Genomic DNA, 22,683 nt, shown 5'->3' with positions numbered 1-22,683 from the left:
CAAATGTCTGCTTAATAGAGAAATTATTTTATTTACAAGCATCTACATGTGGGAGAAGTTGGTCTCTTCTGGTGTATTACTAACAAATGTCTACTAAAGAGAGAAGTTGTCCCCTATTGGCATCTTCCATAAAAACATGTTCTTAGATAAAGGTTTGTCCCCTCCATTGAATTGCTAATAAACATCTATTGGAGAGAGAGAGATGTTTTGCTTGCTTCCTATGAAGAAAAGAGGTCGCTCTTCTTTGGCACATTATATACTTGAAAGAAAAAAACTTGTAATTATTCTATAGCTTTTACTTCCAACGAAGTTTACTCAGTTTTTTTATTTATTATATAAACTAAGCTATGCAAGCAAGGAAATGCGACTCCACAAAATAAAACTCCATGGTAATCATTCAGTAAAGCTAGTCTAGATGTAAGCTGTGATCAGGAGAGCTGTGGACGGAAGAAACTGTGTAAAAACATCAGTGATTGGCTGAGAGCGGAAGTTAGCATCAAGATATAAGCCGTCGCTTTTCCATCTCTCCTATGATGGCATCCAACTTTTGGCTGCTTGATGTGAACTATAAAAAGAGGAAAGATGAATAATTATATAATCAAATACAACCCAGAGCTAGTGTATTACTATCTCTGGTACAGCGTATAGAACCAACGGAGGAACGTGTTAGATTAGATAAGGAGCATTCTCCAGTACGTACAGGAGAAAGTGGCTGAGCTGGATGATTGCTAGTTTGATATCTTCTCTGTGATACGCTAAGAATCTGCTCTAAAGAGGAATTACCTTCCATGCTATCATTCCTCCTGCAATATAAAACTAGAGCATATGTTGGCCTACTGATTGAACAAAAGATATCTGTGAATAAATGACGTCTGTGAATTACTAGAACAATGCTGTATCAAACTTATCTGACAGAGACAAGAGAGAGCAGGCCAACCTCTACACGTAGCTATTGATTGTCTAGTTAACAAGAGCACTTTACATATTCTAATAAAAATCAGATAACCAGCAAGATCAACGCTCAAATATTAGCAACACAGTTCAGCCATAACAGAGAGTCTATCAGCTGTAGTTACACCGTAAAAATGACAAAAACAGACTTTTCCTCATGCATACGTACCAGACAGAAGTAGTTACAGCTTGTTCAACTATTAAGCCGCGACCAGACCAGCAACGAAAGCTTTTAACGAGCATAAATCTCGGCAGCGACACAACTCCAAAATGAACTTCAGATGTTAAAGCCATTCCAGTTAATTCTTGTTCTACTGTTGTGTGATTCCCTTTATGTTATTTTATTCCATATTTATTTTATTGCATATTATTTTAATATTTCCATATATTATTTGATTCCATGTATATTATTTTACATTCACCTAGCCTGTAACATCATGTGTGACAATAAAATTATCGTAACTTAGCACTTTACGATGAAAATGAAATTAACTTAATATTGCTAATGATATGTTATCTAAGGAAACGAGAGCTTCAATTACATCTAGCTGAACCAAGATGAGCGCGACTGATTCTGTTCGGCTGCAAGCTTTTACCCTTTGGTTGCTTTGGCTGCTTATTTTAGCCAAACCTCACAACAATGAAAACTTCACTTTACTTGCCGCGTGACTCGGGCTTCAAAGTACCACAGAGAACTGAAAAAAAACGGACTTTTCCTCATGAATACATATCAGACAGAATTAGTTACAGCTTGTTCAACAATTAAGCCGCGGCTACACCAGCAACTAAAGTTTTTAAAGACCATAAATCTTGGCAACGACACGACTCCAAAATGAACTTCAGATGTTATCGTCATTCCTGTTATTTCTTGTTCTACTGTTGTGTGGTTCCCTTCCTGTTATTTTATTCTATATTTATTTTAATCTATATTTATTTATATTATTTTCATATTTTCATATATTAATTGATTTCATTTATATTATTTTATATTTACTTAGCCTATCATAATTAAGATAAGATTATTGTAATTTACTAATTGACGATGAAAATAAAATTAACTGAAATATGCTAATGATATGTTGTCTAAGGAAACAAGAGCTTCAATTACACGTAGCTGAACCAAGATGAGCTCGACTGAATCTGTTTAGCTGTAAGCATTTACCCTTCCGTTGCTCTGGCTGCTTATTGGCTGACTTACTTATTTTAGCCCAACCTTACGACAATGAAAACTTCACATTACTTGCCGCTTGGCCCTTCAGAGTAACACAGGGAACTGAGAGGTATCCAAAGTTCATCAATTTTTATGTGAAAGAACATTGAATGGGAGTCAGTTTTAGACTGTTAATGATCAACACTAGTTACATTGAAGACTGAGTGTCAGATAGCATTTAGGTTGCTATGAGTTACCTGTAGGTAGTTGGCTACTTTTTAAGAAAACACAAAAAGTGAATGAGCTGAGGATGTGGAGTGCATCTAACAGAGAGAGCTCAGGCTAACCTGAGGTGACAGGTAATGGATGTACTTGCATCCACAATAATATATCAGCAGGTGCTAGCAGGTGTACATAAGGTAGGGTGAGGCAGACACTAGCGTACATGATTTAACATGGAAGCATTAGTATGATGTCATCAGTTAGTATTTCCATGACTTGAGAGAGATTGTCAATAAACATATACATCGTACCTTGTGTTAGACAGAGTGGATTCATATGCTGTGGGTGTCAGTGTGAGTCGGCTATGATCCTCTCTAGTGGATTGATCAAAGTCCGTTCTGTCAGCCATGTTTGTCAGATGCTTTCGTGCAACCTTTTAAAAAAGTGGAACAGCTATGAAATGAGTGAGTTCTAATACAGTGTAAAAATCGAGTGTATAAGTAAATGATTTCATGATGTATCTTGGCTCAACATGTGTAAAATGTTGAAAAAGTGGGCTCACCAAAAAGAATCTTTGAAGCACTTAGTTACAGAAAGACTTGTACAACTATTAGATTTACAGATAGACTCTAGTATGTTGTAAATTTCTTTGTGACTTCACTGTTTGCCCATTAAGCTATATAAATCTCAGTCTGCCATTTGGTCTTTCTACCTAGAGCTATTAAAATCTAGGAATAAAAGATTTGCTTTGCGTTAGATTTGATCTCGGACCTTCTATTCACCAGGCGATAACCTAATCAATTAAGCTACGCGAGATGCTATTGATTTGTTAGGCAATATGAGTCATTATGTCTGTTAAATATACGCATAGCACTTTGCGTTATGCAACGTCACTTAGGCTTGCTCTCACGGCTCTTATTAATAAGTTTAGCAATACAGATAGTAGTAGCTTACTCAAATTAGTCATTGGAAATGTGCCAGGGTAATGGCAAGTGGCAGACAATTACATTACCTGCCAGTGTTTATAAGCTGTTTTTTATTACCCAAGCAACGTCGGGCATTTGGCTAGTGTAAGAAAAATTATGGAAAATTATTCCTAAACTGACAATGATACAGCTAAACTACAACAAAGGGGCACCTTCATAACATGTCATTACTAGCAGACAGCAACTCGATCAACTAGGTCCATATATAGTACCCATCCATATTTGTAAACTAGGTCCATATGTAGTAAACATCCATACTAGTAAACTAGGTCCATATATAGTAAACATACATACTAGTAAACTAGGTCCATATATAGCAAACATACATACTAGTAAACTAGGTCCATATATAGTAAACATCCATACTAGCAAACTAGGTCTATATATAGCAAACATCCATACTAGTAAACTAGGTCAATATATAGTAAACATCCATACTAGTAAACTAAGTCCATATACAGTACACATCCATATTTGTAAACTAGGTCAATATATAGTAAACATCCATACTAGTAAACTAGGTCAATATATAGTAAACATCCATACTAGTAAACTAAGTCCATATACAGTACACATCCATATTTGTAAACTAGGTCAATATATAGTAAACATCCATACTAGTAAACTAGGTCAATATATAGTAAACATCCATACTAGTAAATTAAGTCCATATACAGTACACATCCATATTTGTAAACTAGGTCAATATATAGCAAACATCCATACTAGTAAACTAGGTCTATATATAGCAAACATCCATACTTGTACTGTACTGTACAACCTACTTTGATCATATCCCTAGCTTTTGAGGTTGTCTCATCAGCTCGCTGTCGTTCAATCAATAGCCGATGCTGTTTGTCCATGTTCTTCCACTCAAGGTCTAGATGCTGCTTTTTCGCGGAGCTCAGTTCCCCTGAGAGCGCTGAAAATCTCTCTTTAAAATACCTGTTAGTATCCTCCAGTGTCTCAGTGGCCTGAGTAATAAATGTACTATTTATAATTTAAACAATCTCTACTCTGATTGAGACTGCATAGAAAACCATCTTCTTTTCATTTCTATATTTTGAAAATTTTCCCCGTGGTTGTTTTCTTTATGATTATGGGACTTGACTAATCAAATGCGTTTTTCATTTTCAGGAAACATCTTGGAATATAATGATCCAAGTTAGTTAATACCTCGAGACACTGATACAGCGTAGATTACTGCAAGTCTAACATTCCATTAGGTTTACTTGTTTTATAACAAAACACTTGCTCTAAGGTAAATCCTTCCGAGCAGTTCTTCCATATGGATGTTCAGTCTCAAAGGTTGACAAAACATATGAACTTACTACAATTTTGACGACAGTTTTAATTACTAGTTATACAAAGTGGCCATAAAAAGTCACATATTAAGAAATGAACCATCTCTGCAGGTGGCCACACTACTTACTATTTGTGTGTCATTGTTTGCTTCGACCAGTTTCACCTCTGTAGCTCTGAGAAGTTCTTGCAGGGAGGCAACCTACAAATGAATTCAAGGACTATGGGATTGGGTGAAAGAGAACAACATGGACCAAACAGTAATCCAACATAATCTACACAGTAATACAACATAGGCTACACAGTAATACAACATAGGCTACACAGTAGTACAACATAGGTCACACAGTAATGCTACACAAGCTACATGATACTACAACACTGGCTGCGCAAGACTACAGCATATGGGAAACACATTACTGCAATACAGACAATTTTCTATTTTGGAGTTGTCAGTAGATGAAGTACAAAGTAATTACCTCCTTTTTGCATTCATGATACTTCCTTCTCAGCTCATCACATCTCATCTTCTCTGCATCCAGCAGTCTCTTTGTTTCCTCAAGACTCTATAAACAAACAGGAAGTTTCCACAAGGAACAGTTCACTTAATCCAACTGAAGAAATCTTCATCAAATATTAAGTGCATCAATTGAATTAGGGCTAATTAAGTTACAATAAAACCTCTAATTGAATGCCACCTCTATTTGAACGCCATCTTTATTTGAACGCCACCTCTATTTGACTGCCACTATAAGAGAAGGGTTGAAGAATAGAGTGCCCACCCTTTAATTGAATGCCACCTCCATTTGACCGCCACCTCCATTTAACCGCTACTTTTACATTCTTTGATCTTTACGAACCCATAATATCAAGTGATCAGTAGAAAAGTGTCCACAAAATACACACAAAGAGTTAAGAGACTTAAACATCCATGGAAGGAGTTGAGAGATCAAGCATTCATCAAATATCTCTAAAGTGCTTTATTGCAATGTGAATCATATTATTTTGAATGATACCTGAACACCCTGCATGACTGTCATAGTGTGGCTGAATATAAAATATAAAAAAATATATATAGTAATTGTATTTACAAACATAACAGGATCCATATTTTAAAATAAAAAACACATCTGAAAGTCCAACTAGGATGGGCTGCTCTCTAAGTTTAAAGATTAACAGAATGATGGAATATGGTAGCTCTGGCAACAATCAACTACAATATATACTTACTTACAATATATATGTACCTACTAGTCCCAACAGGAAGCACACTTTATAGCAATCACCATAGCAACAATAATCTTTGCCTTATGCTAGTGAAAATCTTTACATTTCAACTAATCTTAGCCTTTTGTCAAATAAAATTCTGGGGCGAGATGTAAATGAAGTCTATGAAAATACTAAAAACAAACTCAAAACCCATTACAGCCTCATCTGTGTAATGATAGACTAAATTATGTTATTTTACACTAAATGAGTTTTGGGCAGCCACCAGTAATGAATACCTGTGACTAGAGGAAGTCTATAAAACAGAAGCCCCTGACCACAGCTACAATGACACACCTCTGTCTGCTCAGAATGCAGAGTAGCTAGTTCTCTCATTTCACTCTGCACCTCCTTGAACTGTGATACAAACTTGCTAATTGTCTTTTCTTGAACTCTACAGTGAGATGACAACTCCTCATTACTGGTGTAGAGTCTTTTCATTTCTTTTTCTGTATCCTACAAACAGACAAGAGCTTGTTCAGAAATAAAAAGTTAATGACTAAAAAAGCCTTAATAGAAAAAGCAATGACATCTGCGCATAGATCCTAAAGACAAAACCATGAGAAATATAGAATGTGAAAGCTAGTCAGTGAAAAAACGTAGCATCAAGAATCAATGTTATAAAGGGTGAGTACTCTGACAAGTCTGCCTAGCTTGTAATTGAAACTAGAGATTGTTGATCAATCTATTTGAAATTGTTGCAAACATTAAAAAAAAAACAATTTAAAAGTACATCGATAATCACCAAGTAACCAATTTAAAAGTACGTCAATAATCACTTTAACCAATTTAAAAGCACTTTGATTATCGCATTTAAATAAATAAAAAAGGCAGATAATAAACCAGAGTTCCCTCTAGCTACCAACAGATACTTAGAACATGGAGCCAGGTTACTTAGCCTTGTTCTAACAATTAGACATCCATAGAACTATCTGCAGATGAACACTCAAGTTAATAAAAATTGTCTTCGGAGCAGACGGTTCTGAAGGGCAGCATTTTAAGCTAATGTCCTTACTCTATTTCATTCTATGCTTCGAAAGTAGCAGAACTTTCAGATTGCAAACAGAAAAGAATAATTATGAGAAGACAACTCTCCGTGAAATATCAGGAACTAGTACAGTAAGTCCAGTTAATGGAGTTTATAATGAATACTTACAGTCAGCGGTACATACCTACAGTCTATGAAACACACCTATAGTCTATGGTACATAACTATTCTATAGTGTATGCCTACATTCCATTGTACTTATTTGAAATTTATTATGCATACCTGTAACTTGTGAATTTTCTGTGTCTTATGCTTTATCTCTCCCTTGAGTTTGCAAACATCAGCTTTCAACGATTTCACCTTGATCTTGAGGTCATCATTTTTTTTGCTTAGTTCTGCATTTTCAGACTACAGAACAAGTCAAGGACAGTTCCTGTTTTAGCAGCTACATATAATCATAAATAACTTCACTTTTCGTGACCTTCATTTGTATTTATATAGCGATAAATTGTCAGTCTCATCACTAAGGCATGAATAGGGCACATATTCTATTGATGTGAAAGTACTCTAGCAATGAGCTGTTTGATGTCAGTGATAAAAATGGAACTCTACAAAGAATAGTTCGATACACTTTTTAGCTACTGAATAGAATTTGACCATTTCTCCTTTATCTACATAGAATTGACACAAACACCTTCCATCATTTTGTTATCCGAGAATGAAGAAGTTACCACTACATAACTTAGTTGAAATCTCGTGGCTCCAACACCATTGCTTCTTTGGTAATGAAAAATATTTCTACAAACCTAATCAGATGACATAGAAGCAAATAATTAGGAGATTCATTTTTATATTTATAATTTATATTATTTATGTTTGAGATTTGACTTTGAGATTTACATATATATCTCAAAGTTTGTGTGTTGTGTGTATGTCCAGTTATAGCGATTGAAGTCTAGCAACAAAAATTCCACTTTGCACTAGATTCAATTTCGGACCCTCCAATTCTAATAATCTTCACTATTATTGATCGCTGGCTTGATGAGCGAACAATAACAGTGAGGATATTCATTACATCAATTAAAATATGTATAATGACGTTGCGTCAAATGTAACGATTACCAACTGACCTCACGGCCTCACTAGATGAATGCCCAGCATTGCTCGGGTAATAAAAACAGCGTATAAGCTGTTGCAGGTAAGGTAGTGTAAAGGTAATATAGTAGGTAAGGTAATGAAGGTAATGTAATGTTTATAAGCTGTTATCATCAATGCAAAGCAGGGCATTCAGCTAATATATATTATTAATATATATTATTTATTTATATTATATATTTATGTTTATATTTACTGATTTGACTTGAACATGTTGAGACGCTTTATCCCACTCTTGGCTAAGCTGAGCTTCCAGCTCAGCAATTCTGGCAGCATATGATAAGTCCTGCTGCCTCAACTTGCTGTCTATGTCTTTGCTAAAAACAGAGAGCTAAGGATAATATAATCTTATGGACTATCTTATGCTAATAAAGAGAAGCTGCTTAAGGAATAGCCAACTAAACTGAACAATACTATCTTGACATATAAACACTGCGATGCCGGTTATTAATAATTAAATTGGGTTGCAAGTTTTTTTAGCTACTCTTTATTTTGCACAGCAATTATTATTATTTATAATAATTATTATTATATTATTATAAGTAATATAATGTATAATTATATTAATTATTTATATTAATTAATATAATAATATATAATACTATTATTTATAAGAATTTACATTAATTATATAATAATTATAATTGTTTATAATAATATATTATTGATATAATATTATTATCAATATTACTATTTCTGCATAAAACTGAAATTTATACTCACAATTATTTTTACTTTCTCTTTTTTCTTCTTTTTCGAATAGACTATTGAACTTACTAACAATTACAACGGCAGATGAGCGTTATACTGAAGGAGGCTACATATAACTACATCCACCAAGATAGTAATCATAGGAGGTAAAGTTGTTAACTGCACTATATAAATATCTAGGATAAAAAAGCCGCATTGAAATAACCGATGACGTGCATCTTCATCTACACATGACTTATAAAACTGTTTGGACTATGATAAAGAAAAAATGCCAAAAAAAGCAATGCAGTCGCGAGCTGGCATTACGGTTTCAAGCAGCAGTTGAGTGCGTGTCATCCATCCATATAAAAGTCTATACAAGGACTAGCTGAATGCCCGGCATTGATTGTTGCCTGGCAACATATACAACTGTTACCATTCTAGCTATTATACTTCATATCATGAGAAAAGTGTTTTGTGCGGTCCCAATAAATTGAAACACAAACTAAAACAACTGTAAATGTGTTTAAATGTAAAATAATTAGCAAGTAATGGCTAAATAAAGTATGTTTTATTACAATGAAAAGTAATATTATACTGATACAATTAAAATAAACTGATAAAACAAAATACAAATCGCGAATATGTTGAATTATTAATAACAATTAGTGCATGGAAGTGTGTGTATAAAAAGTTACTGTTGCAGCAGAAGCTATTAATCCAAACTTTGAATACCACGTTACTGGTACCTCTCGATATCGGTTTTTAGTGTTTAAACTTTTTAGCGATTGTTCTTAGGAAGAACCGGAAATCGAAGGCATTATAATGGCACATTGAAATTGAAACGGCACATGTGATAAAATTAATGCTAAAAAAGTACATATTTAGCTCATAACCTGCAATAGCGATAAAGATAAATAAGACAGTTAGGAACGATAATGACGTCTAACCTAATGGTTAGACGCGGCAATTTGTAGAAGGCTTGAAATTAAGGGTTCCAAGATCACATTTAGTGCAATGTGGATTTTTCATTGCTAAATTTTGCTGATATTATTATAGCAACAAATTCTTTTTCGAGCTATTGATTTCAAGAATTTGACTTTCGAGAAATTGCATTCGCAAAAATTCACTTAAAATCTGTGTAAGTAGAGATAGTGATAGGGTAGATATAACATACATACTAGAAATGATAAATATTATGAGAAAGCTGACCTCTGAACTTTCAGCTTGTCACACTCAACTCTCTGCTTGCACAGCGTCTCCTCAAGTAATGCAACCTGAGCTCTCAGCTGCTCATTGAGCTCTAGAGTATCTTGCAGAGTCCGAACCAACTTTGAGTTGTCTATCTTGACTGTTTTTATTTCTCGCTGTAAGTTTTTTGCCTAAAGATATAGTTTTAAAAATGATACATAAAGCAATATACAGCCTGAAATATTGTATATAAAACATGTCTATCTTGTCTGTTCATCTGCCTGTATATTACGAGCTCATGAAGCCCTTCTGTAAAAGCTTCACTTCAACCTGCATTTAGTTGACTGAAGCTGATTGGCTGAGACTATGTATTTTAACTCATCATCAGGCGCAAGATGGACACTTAAAAGCAAGATTGAAAGGAGCTTTCAGTGAGAGATAGAGCTCTCTTCTGCTAGCTTTTTCTCTTTTCTGCCTTAAATAAGCTTATAACTAGCTAATTAATTCATTCAAAAGGCCTTACAAGGTATTCATATATGTATCCTATGCTCAGGACATGCCATGAACTTGAAGTTCCATGACATTAGACCAGACAATTGGTGAAGAGCAGCTGAGAATAGTCCAGTCTCGAAAGCTATGCTCTGCATGCAATAATCCAATTGAACACTCATAACAGACCCGATAGGCTGTCTATTATGAGACGGCATACAGAGAAGACAACAACAATATACATTTCATAGTTACAGCTAGTCAAAGACCAACAGGGTACCTAGCATGAAATAGAATGACACATCATAGTAGAGAGTGAAGTTAAAAAAGGTACCTGGTTGCTTTGTTTGCCTTCGACATCAGTCAACTTCTCTGAGAGCACCTCCAACTGATTCTCTACCCTAGATAGCTTATCCTGCTGCCTCTTCCTATATGACAACAGCTCACTACATGAATATTGAATCACTTCCTGCGTTTACTGTTCATTTCTAGCCAGTAAAAAAATAAAATCACTTCCAGGATATAAGATAGGATTTTTTCACAGAAGCTAATGACATGTCAATCATACTTATGTGTTAATGGGCAGCTACAAGCTGACACAAGAGAAGTTACTGACATGAGCAGAAGGGGTGTCAAAGATGAGCCACTGAGCTGCAGCAAAAAATCTTGACAAAGAGCATCATCAGTCATCTTCAATTTTCTTTCATTCAGGACAACCTATCTTTGAGTCTGATTGGATAATCATACACAGTGGAACTTCGGTTTTCGAACACAATCTGTCCCAGAAGGTTGGTCGAAAATCGAGTTGTTCGAGATCCGAAACAGGTTTTCCCATTAGAATTAATATATGTAAACTTTAATTCGTTCCAAGTCGATTTAACGACTTCGGTAAAGTATTTCTTAACAGTTTACACCATAAACTGTACTGTATACTATATACTATAAATAAAAACGGGTAAATATAGATCGTGTTTAACTTTAATAAAATATTTTCTATCTATGATGATGAAAAAAGAAAACAAAAAGTAAACATTTCGTATGCTTTGCTCTTAATGCATCGAAAACATTAAAGGTTACGGTACATTACCAAAAATTGCAGAAATTGATAATGAAACAGCATAAAAATGCAACAGATCAATTACATCAAAAATCGGGTAGAAAAGAAAATTGAAACAGCAATTGCACGGCACGTTTACTTCACATCTTTGAAGAAAAATCCTCCTCCAAAACAATTTAAGGTAACTCGACTGGAGGAGTTGTGTCCCTAGAAAGTTTCTTCGGTAGAGGCGACGTCCTCCCAGATGGCTCTTTTTTGAAAAGAATTAATGACGCGAAACTTCTCCCTTTTTTGATAACCTTCCGAAAGTGGCTCTCAACAACGCCGCTAAACATATAAACATGCTGTTTCCGGAGCTGTTCCGAACGTTTAATTCAAATGCTTATTCGGTTTGGTCGAGAACCGAATTTATAGTCGAGATCCGAGACGAACAAATCTCAAACTCTTTTGTCAAAAACCGAGTTGGTCGAGAACCGAAGCCTTCGAGAACCGAGGTTCCACTGTATTAGCAAATACAACTGCCACATCATTTTTTCACACAAGTTTATTCATGCTCTCTATTCACAAAAAAGGAAATTATTGTAAGTCATTCGAGACTTGACATAAATAATATAGTTGAGACAATAAGTATTATTATACATTATTATAATTATCCTTATACAATTCATTATTATACAATGAGTTGTATAATAATGAGACATGCAGCTAATCCTTTAGGTTGCGGGAAACATATATTCATGTATGTAGAAGTATTTCTAAGTAGTTGATGAAGTCTACTCAAGCTCGGGTCTCTTACTAGATACATGAGAGTTTAAGCACTCGCCTCAAGATCTTAGCCGTTCTTAATAGCGCACATTTCTGCAACTCACTTGCGTTGATTGTGGCCAATGTTTGAGGAAGCCACATTGGATGCGCATGCGTTATAGCATCCAATGCTCAAATAATGATCGAAATTACCGTTGTTCTTCTAAGCTAGCAACTTTTAATCTACTCTCCAAGTGGGAGATCTTTCTCAACTTTCACCTCGTCTTAGTCGGCCATGTTGTAGTCATTGGGTACTGCCAAATCTATTCTAGTAGGGCCCTCGGACACTCCTTATCCACCACTACCCTCTCTGGTTGGTTTGCCAAGACATGCTTGTCAGACTGGATGTAGCAGTCCCAGAAGCTTGGCACATTAATTTTCATTAACCTTATCATGAGCTTTTCAACAGTGCTGAAGTTTATTGAGGCCCCATCGCATAGGCTTCAGTACACTACACATGCAACATGATTATGTCACTCAGTGTATGCATTTCCGAATAACTGCTTGCATCCACTGACGGTGTGTTGAATAGCCTCTGTTGCATCCTTGCAGAGCTTGCATCTACCATCACTTCTAATGTGATAGATCTGTATTTGAATTTGCTTAGTTGGGAGCACCGGTTACTGTGGTGCCATGACTAGCACTTCCATGTTGACAGCTAAGCCACCTTTGTTCAGACACATACATGTCTGGTGGAGGTCCCCACATCAGATACTTGTCAGCGGTAGTCACCATGGGGAGGATTGGTGTGCCATTCAGGTTCATTATCATTAGTGTGTGGTTTGGGGTTGAGAGCAGCCTGTCTACGATGGCCATGAGGGATGCATAGGCTTTCTGCTCTGTTCTTATTTTACTGCCTGCTGTACACTTTTAAGCCCTCTGCTCCATCTTTCCTACCTAAGGTATAACCTAGCAGTATTGGAAATGCATGGTTAGTGGCTTGTTATGTCTGTTTTCTTGATGGCTTCCCCAGTCCACCTTATTATGCCTGTAAAGTACCTTATTACAGAAAGTGTGTAGGTATTTATTGCCACAACTTGTTTCCTGGCATTGAGGTTGCTTTGTAGGACTTGTCGAATGCATTTTTTGTATTTGGTAAAAGCCTTGTGACGGACTTCAGTTTCAGGCTTGATGCTGATTTGCAGAATTTCCAAGTATTTATACTCTTCTTCCATATCGTTTGTGGCACCAGTTAGCATTTCCAAGCCATTTGGGTACACAGTACAGCCTTTTTTGATGATAGCCTTCCACATTTTTCTGAACTTCACTTTGGATATATGTCATCTGATTTCATCTACCTCAAGTTCTGATATCCTTTTCTGTGCCAGAAGTTGTTCAGTAGTCAGAAAGATTCAGGGTGCATCTCTATCAACAGTTGTTGCATCTTTCAATATAACACCATTTCTGAGATTTGTCCATAAATTAGCACTGCATGAGGTTTGCGGTGTCAGTACAAGTCTATTCCATACAATTCGAATCAGTAGCCTATTCTTCACAGCCTTGTCCTGACTGATTTAACTACAGACCTTGTTTGACTAGGCGATGTCTGAGACAGCATGGCATCAGTTTTTGCACTCACAGTAGAGGCTGTGGACATTATATTATACAAGGGTCTTGTCCCAGGTATACAGGATCGAACTTGGGACCTGTTGGTCACCAGGCAGACACGCTACCAACTGTCTGTCCTATATACATATATACCTACAGACAACTATATCAACATGTTTCTTTGGATTGCATTAAAGTACTATGTTTTAGCATGGTACCTTCCTGAATAATGGAACCCATTCTACCGTTTCTAAGGTCCAAAACTTTTAAATGCTTACCTCTCCTTCTTATGTTCAGTTAATTGCGTGTCCTTTTTACCAAGCTCTATCTGCAGCGACTCATATTTGCACTGCAAGTCTGTATGTAATGCCATCATATTTTCCAAAGACTCTGTGACTTTGGAGTTGTCTTCCTTCAGCTGGTCTTCCACCTCAGCTTTAATTTCTTCCTATCAGTTCAAAACACAGTATGGTTGAACAAGAGGGGCTGAAGTAATGGAGAGTAGAATTAAGCTGTGCAAGTGATATCTGTATTAACACACCAATTCATAGTTCATGCCAATTCTATACAGAAAGACACTAATAATACTACAATAATAATTCAATAATACAATGAATGCCCAAAAAAATCTACAAACATTTCCCAACTATTCCCACCTTTGTAGCCTTAAATGAGCGAAAATTTGTTTCAGTATGCTACTGCAAAATTACTTGAAATAGAATACCATTAGCAACAAAAAATAAAAATTAACATTGAACAAAATGTGGCAAGTGAATCCAAGAGAACACAATTCTTTGCAATGGTGAAATGCAGAAAAACTATCTAATCAGATTTTACGTTGTATGTCACAAATGTCATGTGTTGAGGTGAAGGCCAGTCAAGGTTTGACTGTATTACTTTTATCATACACAAAGTTAATTCTGTACCGTCAAACATCAACTCATGATATCTGTAAAAAAATTGTTCTTAAATTTTAGAGAAACTGAGCAATTTCTATTGGAATGTTCCTAACAATCATCATCATATTCCACAACATGACAGTCTATTGTACGCTGTGGGAGGGAGTCAAATTGCCGTTATAATCAAAGTCAAATCGCACATTACAAGGTTTATCGAATCATGCAGGATTGATGGTTATTCGGCTGCTAATATTGATCGCTCTGATACAGTCAATTATGCAGTATAAACAGTTCTACTTATAAATTTTTTCAAAACAAGGGAAGAAAACTCCATACGTTAAAAGGGACCTATGCAGCTCCTATAGCATTAATCTCCTTTTATTTAAATTCTATTAAACGTAATAAATTTATGTAGTTTTTGCTTCGTACGACATAATTCCATGTAACTGTAAAATATAAACTCTATACAAAGTAAAGCATCGAGTTGGTGCATGTTCTAAAATTGAATTTGACAAACGGGAGTTTTATAACTAGCTTTAAATGTATCATTTTTTTTGCATTTAGGAGAGAAAATGGCATATATCCATTATATTCTCTTTTGTATTTTAGACATACAGCATTTTGTCTTTTTTTCTTGCAGCATAGACCTTACTGTAGAGCAAATATGTGAAAAAACAATCGATTTAAATTAACGTTGAAGGTGTGCATTTCCATAATGTAAAACAACCATAATAATGAACCGTAAACCAAGTGACAGTGATAAGAAAAAAAGAGTAAAGTTGTCGATACAAACCAATAATACCACAGTTACTGTACAGTCACTAAATTAAGAAAACAAGTTTTTTTTTTCATTTTGAAGGGTTAAAAAGGTGAGTTTGGAAAGTTCTTAAAACAAATTAGGCTATTTACATGTATTTCACACTCCGTATAACATAAAATCACTATAACGTAAATGTTCACCGAACGGATGTTTTACCTTATGGAGGTGTTTACTGTACTTATTAAGCAGACCAACCTTTTGCGCTGTCAATGCTGCTGACCCACCTGCTGCTGCAATGCTTCTTCTAGAGCCTCAAGTCTGGCAGTGAGCAGTCTTGCATCCTTTTGTGCTGCGTCTCTCGACTGCTTCATAGAGTTAAAGTCTGTCTCTCGTGTCTCACAGCTTGTCTGCAGCTGTTGGCAGGTCGACTCTGATTGGCTGAGAGTTTGCTTGCAGGAGCGCAGTTCATGAGAAAGCTGTCAAAGATTAATGGTAGCATGGGTTATGGACCATGAATGAATAGATAGACCTGACAGAGGAAGGTACGGTTCAAATGAAAACAAATCTCTGGCGAAACCTTATAACGAAATTTGTTTGGAACAAAACAACGGAGACATCAAGGTTTCTTGTCGAAAAAGCAATGTTAGGTTTCTTAAATTTACTAAAGACAATTGATATGATTAGGTAGTTATAAGCTTTTGTCGCTTCCCTATTGGTTAAAGCAAGATCTGTGCTAGTCTTAATAATAATTCACACAAAGGTCATGTTCAGGCTTCAATAGAATATAGCTTGCGTTAGCAATGGCTGAATCAGTGGATAACATTGAACGTTTTTAGTGAGTGATTTCAGTGATTTTAAAAAAGTGTGACCGCCCAAATGAATATCCTAGGTTTCATTGGATATTTGTGATCGTGTGAACTGAGCATCAATGGGAATATATGAGGAGTTGTATTCCATTGGAACCCTGATGCGTCTAACATTAAAGCATGCTGCACACTAGCTGATAATCAAGCTAATTTTGTTAAAAACCTGATCAGCAGGTAAATTTCAAAATAAATTTATAGGGCCAATTAGAAATGTTTCAAATAATTGGCCAATCCATAGTTTGAATTGGTTTGAAAGACAAATAATTGTGTGATTGTGACAGCCCATCAGGGCAGATCAAGTGCAGTTCCACGTTCTCATGTAGAACAAGGTGTGTAGCCAGGCCTTTTTAGCTAATTTGGGTTGCATAGAATCTTAAATCTTTTGAAGATAGTCACAAAATTCCTGTAAATACAGTTGAGAAGTGAATGAGATGCCTTCATCAGTTTCAAACTGATATCTTCGTACCTCTGTCAATTCTCTAGACAATGCAAATGAAGTGCGTGTTGTGGGTTATTCAGATATTTTATATGTGACAATCCCTGTGCTTCCATGCATTGAAGATAACCTTCATACCTGTAGGAGTTGTTACACCTTAGAAGATGAGTACCCACAAAATTTTAGAAAATTTTATCAGAACGGTATGTTTCTATCATTTGCAATTGTTTTTGACATCTGACTGCCAGGATGTTTTAAGATTAAAATCAACAAACTTGATCTTGGTTAAACCGCTCAGATTAAGATCAGATTATAGCATCTATCGTTGAACTTTGGTAAAGAGACCAACAGAATAGAGACGCATAATACTGCAACTTGAATGCAATAAGCTGATATGAATAACAAGAGAGCCAGGCAGCCGCACAACTAGTGATGTAATTTCGGCCCATATTTTTCTTCTGAGCGTTTTAACAGCCATTAAGTTTTGTTGATTTTAATCTTAAAACATCCTGGCAGTCAGATCACCTCAAACATAAAAAATTGCAAATGATAGAAACATACCGATACTTTCTAATAAAACATTCTAAAGTTTTGTGTAAAGTTCATATTTAAAGAGCTAATCACTCCAGTTTGTCCCTGTATGACCAAAAAAGATCGTAAAATAGAAATTATTGACGTACCAGAGACACATTAAATTCACAGCTCATAATGAGCCCCATAATTTAAATAGACAAAAGCAGGGATCATTTTTTAGCCTTTTTATATTTTATACTTCACAGACCAATAGTGTGGGTTTTCAGTTGTAAATTGAATTTGAATTAAATTTCATTATATGAAACTGACATCAATTAGCTCACATATAGCACACCTCACATTCTTGACTACAAACTGGATATCAATGGTAGCAGTAGAAACTTGAAAACAATCATTTGTTTGCAACAAAGGCCCATTTTTTATCGGATAAACAAAAAAGCTTTTTGTGATCATAAAATATATTATAATGTATATATTTTTGTTTTCATTATCAAAGAATGCTAAAAAAAAGACCAATTCTCAAAATATAAAAATCAGTAGATGTTGGAAAGGGCTTGTTGGATAGAGGACTTCACAGGAGCACCACAGACCTGTACCAGCAACAGGAGCACCACAGACCTGTACCAGCAACAGGAGCACCACAGACCTGTACCAGCAATGAGCAATGAGAAAGAACAGCAAGTAAACAATCTCACCTTTTTTATCTTGTTTTCTGCATGACCCAGTTTCTTGTTCACTTTCTCGTACCGCTTCTGGTCACTAGCCATGGCCTCTAATTGACCTTGTACCTGCTCCAACTGAGACTGCAATTTCCCATTCTCATATGAGAGAGTATTCTTTTGTTCAGTCAGCTCTGAGAGCCGCCGGTCAAAGTGCATGAAATCAGGCTGTAATAGATTGTTGTCATCAACAACCATGACTAGATGACAAGACAAAACTCAAATTTCAACTTATGAATATGCTTATGGTACTTTTGTCTACAACTTCACATCATGGACTACAATGTATTTTTGTTTACAGTTTTTTTATTTAAAAGTTAAAGATGTACTTTTTAATCAAATTTTGGTAATTCTGGCAAAGTCATCATAGGTCAGTTTAAGTTATTATATGTCATTTTAAGTTATCATAGGTCATTATAAGTTATTATAGGCCATAAGAATGGCAAGCTGAACATCTGATTGTGCCTGCTTCTCAAGAAAGACATTCTAAACTAAAATAATTACAATTGCCTGAAGTATATACATGTGTATCATTTCTATAGATATACATGTATGCATCTATGTGTGATACAAATAGATAGATACGTGTGTATCTATGTGTACATCTATGACTTTATAGAAAACCAAAGACTAAGGATCTAGGTTTCAACGTTTTAAATTCTGAAAATAGCTTTGAAAATAAGCTTAATGAAGTCTTTAAATCCAAAATAACTGATTAAGGAACATCGCAGCAAACAGAACTCAAACTAAACATACATACACAAAAAAGACAGAATCACTGGGATTACCTTATCTCTGGAGATTAAAGGAGATGTGAAAGTAGTAAAGTTTATACATTTTCCAAAAACTATTATAGAACAGAAAGTTTCATTTTAATTTGGAATCATGCACAGCTTTTTTTAATTCTGTCCATTTTAGTTTTATCTATGAATACCAGCTAGCAGATCATTTTCATCAAATTTATTCAATGTTTTATTACTGAATAATTCAGATATAATGCTTTGTCACCGACCAAATCATATAACTATGACAGCATTTTAAAAATCAGGAAAACTGAACAGTTATTTGATTACTTGGCAAAAAAGATTGGTTCAACACAAGGAAAATACAAACGATGGAACTTCCCATAGTCGGCTGAAGCACAAGTATGAAAACAGACTACCTCTACCCCTATTACATAGGCAGCAGTCAATATAGATGGTCAGCAGCAAGTAAACAGGTCAACTTGCACATGGAAAGATAAAAAAGTGATCATCTTTCAAAATTTTCTTAAGCCTCCCGTCACTCGACATCTAAAAGCAGCAACTACTTACATGAGTGATACGCTGACACAAGGTTTCTTACCTTTAGTCCAAAAGAAGTCATTTTCTTTTCTAGATCTCTTGATTTTGATTTTTCCTCTTCAAGTTCTTCAAGTGCAGTTGAAAGTTGCTCTCTGAGAGACTCCAACTCAGCCTGCAAGGCAGTCCTCTCTCCATCCATTGCATCCACCGCTCCATTTACCTGCATACCAGCACTCAGACTAGTGATTCCATTACATTTTTACTGCTTGAACTAGCTAATCCTCAGTTTACCTGCTGCTTTTACCTGCTCCCTCTACCTGCACCTTTTACCTGCTCCCTCTACCTGCACCTTTTACCTGCTCCCTCTACCTGCACCTTTTACCTGCTCCCTCTACTTGCACCTTTTACCTGCTCCCTCTACCGGCACCTTTTACCTGCTCCCTCTACCTGCACCTTTATCCTGCTCCCTTTACCTGCACCCTTTACCTGCTCCCTCTACCCAAAAATGAACACATCTATCTATCCCCATCTAACGTGTTACCTTCAACCCTCCTACCATCAACCATACCTCTGTTAGAAGACTTTCTTTTTCACCCTCGAGGGACATAAGTTCTGCTTTTAGACCCGAGAGCCGCTCTTGAAGTCCTCCAATGACTGCAAACTTTGATTCTGTCTCTTTGTCAGCATTCCTTTTGAATTCTTCGAGCTCTTTGTCCAATTGCTGACACGTGACCTCCAGAGAGGTCACCCTTTCTGTCAGCAACTCGCTGTGCAACATTCAAAAATGTTAAATTATACTTAGCACAAACTGACTGTCAATGTTAAAGTATTATAAATCCTTGACTTGTGACGGAATATAGTAATTATATAATATATACGACATTGGCAGGGACAAAGTATTTGTTGCGCCATTTGGAAATTAAAAATGAACTGTTATACCAAAATTTCATCAATTCATTACAAGATTATAGAAAATTAAACTACACATGAGCTCCTTTTCATAAATATCAACATCAACTCTATTATATCAGGAGTTATTCTCTCTCTAAATAAGGTAAAATAACTCGGCATTCATGAACCAACATAAATGACATCGGCTGAAATTAAAGCACTGATATGTAAACATGTTGAGCCATTGACATGCGTTACAGGTGCTTGTCACGAGAGCTTTCCTTACATTGTCTAAAGTTCAAGCATGATCTTGAGTTGTCATAATGACCTTGTTCATTGAAGTATTGCTAAAGCCTTGTTCCCATATACGCGACAAGCACCGACGACAGCACCGCAGGAATATCAGCTGTGAAATGTGAACCTACGCGCCAAATACCGCTGGTAGTTACCAGCAGTCAACGCAAGAGTTCAGCGCTGGTCAACTTTCGCGAAGAGCCGCAGGCAAAACCTCCCTAAAATGCACTGTACATGTGAAGGTCAGTAATTGGGGTCCCACATTCAATCTGGGAACCAGGCTAAAGGTACTAAGGTAATAGTTTGTAAGTGGCAGCACCACAGCTTTTTACACAGGATAAGTGTTGAATGTCATGAATTACTTGAAGGCAGATAGTGACCAAAGTTAGGCATTCCTAAGGATTGAGTAAAATGAATGGCTCGTTAAAGTTTTACAGAACACCTGCTGTGAGTTGTCGTAAAAACTAACACTGTACTCTAATAATCTGATTTTGACAAAACAAAATATTTTAGTGTTTATTTAGATTATGCTGATGCAATTTTTAGTTTTATGAGTAAAATATTTTTCATTTTAAACTTGTGGAGGATGCTTTGAAACTGTAGATGCAGTGAAATAGTTTTGTGATTTGTGATTTATTTTCATCAACAAAATTAGTTAAGCAAAAGGAAAAAGCTGGAAGAGTGATGAAGCCCATAATACGCAATAGCATAGCTAGTCGAAATAAAAAAGAGTCCTCATGATTACCACATGAGCATATTCATATAAGTACCTGCAATGTGTAGGCGGCACTTTAAAGTGTCATGCACCCTATATCGGTGTAAATCCTCAAATGTCATGAGTCATTGTGTCATGTATTATATGTCATAGCGTCACGAATCATGTGTCATGTATTATGTCATAGTGTCACGAATCATGTGTCATGTATTATGTCATAGTGTCACAAATCATGTGTCATGTATTATATGTCATAGTGTCACGAATCATGTGTTATGTATTATATGTCATAGTGTCACGAATCATGTGTCATGTATTATATGTCGCAGTGTCACGAATCATGCGTTATGTATTATGTCAAAGTGTCACAAATCATGTGCCATGTATTATATGTCATAGTGTCACGAATCATGTGTCATGTATTATATGTCGCAGTGTCACGAATCATGCGTTATGTATTATGTCATAGTGTCACAAATCATGTGCCATGTATTATATGTCATAGTGTCACGAATCATGTGTCATGTATTATATGTCATAGTGTCACGAATCATGTGTCATGTATTATATGTCATAGTGTCACGAATCATGTGTCATGTATTATATGTCGTAGTGTCACGAATCATGTATTATGTCATAGGGTCACGAATCATGTGTCATGTATTATATGTCATAGTGTCACAAATCATGTGTCATAGTAGTGCATACCATGGTGTCACAGTCATCAGTTTATAAATATAATTGAACACACATGCAGATGTTGAATCACTAAACTAGAAGAAGTCTATTACAATAGAGTACAAATATATCAAGGCTTCATCAAGTATAAATAGTGAATAATATTAAATGTTCTTATATCAGATGATTTACTGAATAGAAAGAACAATGCACACAACTAACACCAGCATTGACCAATAGGAATAGAGGATACACACTTGTCAGTAATCAGCCCGTCTCAATATACACCAGCTTTAACCAATAAGAATAGAGAATATACATTTGTAGGTAATGAACTCATCTCAATTAACACCAGCATTAACCAATAGGAATAGAGGATACACACTTGTCAGTAATGAGCCCATCTCAATTAACACCAGCAACAACCAATAGGAACAGAGGATACACGTTTGTAGGTAATAAATCCATCTCAACTATCACCAGCATCAACCAATAGGAATAGAGGATACACACTTGTCAGTAATGAGCCCATCTCAATTAACACCAGGAATAACGAATAGGAATAGAGGATACATACTTGTCAGCAATGAGCCCATCTCGCTCCTTAGTCATATGCCTCAGCTGCTGTCTCACATCTATTAGTCTTGCGCTTTCATCATTTTTCTGAGCTCTTAATAGCTGCTGCCGGAGATCAGCATTCTCCAACTCCAACTCCTCCATCTTTGTTTGTATCTTCACAATCTCTCCCTCCATCATTTGTTTCTCTTTCTAATCATAGAGTTAATCAGAGACGTAAACTAGCATATGCA

The 22,683-nt window shown here is 35.8% G+C and overlaps 1 protein-coding gene across 1 annotated transcript in view; it reads right to left on the bottom strand.

Moving 5' to 3' along the window:
• Positions 1–86: 86 nt before the first annotated feature.
• Positions 87–22,683, bottom strand: part of LOC137403964 (coiled-coil domain-containing protein 150-like) — a 58,653-nt gene continuing 36,056 nt past the window's right edge. Inside the window, exons 9-25 of the mRNA XM_068090106.1 lie at positions 22,452–22,642; positions 19,865–20,063; positions 19,358–19,516; positions 17,990–18,181; positions 15,743–15,934; positions 14,078–14,247; positions 10,725–10,818; positions 9,923–10,092; positions 8,217–8,337; positions 7,148–7,273; positions 6,175–6,333; positions 5,091–5,177; positions 4,742–4,813; positions 4,095–4,283; positions 2,635–2,756; positions 701–803; positions 87–565 (exon numbers count right to left, since the gene is read on the bottom strand). Coding sequence (XP_067946207.1) covers positions 497–565; positions 701–803; positions 2,635–2,756; positions 4,095–4,283; positions 4,742–4,813; positions 5,091–5,177; positions 6,175–6,333; positions 7,148–7,273; positions 8,217–8,337; positions 9,923–10,092; positions 10,725–10,818; positions 14,078–14,247; positions 15,743–15,934; positions 17,990–18,181; positions 19,358–19,516; positions 19,865–20,063; positions 22,452–22,642 — 2,415 coding nt within the window. The 3' untranslated portion in view covers positions 87–496. The remainder of the gene's footprint in view (positions 566–700; positions 804–2,634; positions 2,757–4,094; positions 4,284–4,741; positions 4,814–5,090; positions 5,178–6,174; positions 6,334–7,147; positions 7,274–8,216; positions 8,338–9,922; positions 10,093–10,724; positions 10,819–14,077; positions 14,248–15,742; positions 15,935–17,989; positions 18,182–19,357; positions 19,517–19,864; positions 20,064–22,451; positions 22,643–22,683) is intronic.

The sequence above is a fragment of the Watersipora subatra genome, chromosome 9, assembly GCF_963576615.1.
Source record: "Watersipora subatra chromosome 9, tzWatSuba1.1, whole genome shotgun sequence".
Lineage (NCBI taxonomy): Eukaryota > Metazoa > Bryozoa > Gymnolaemata > Cheilostomatida > Watersiporidae > Watersipora > Watersipora subatra.
The sequence above is the reverse complement of the archived record's forward strand: the minus strand, read 5'-3'. Positions and strand labels throughout refer to the sequence as shown.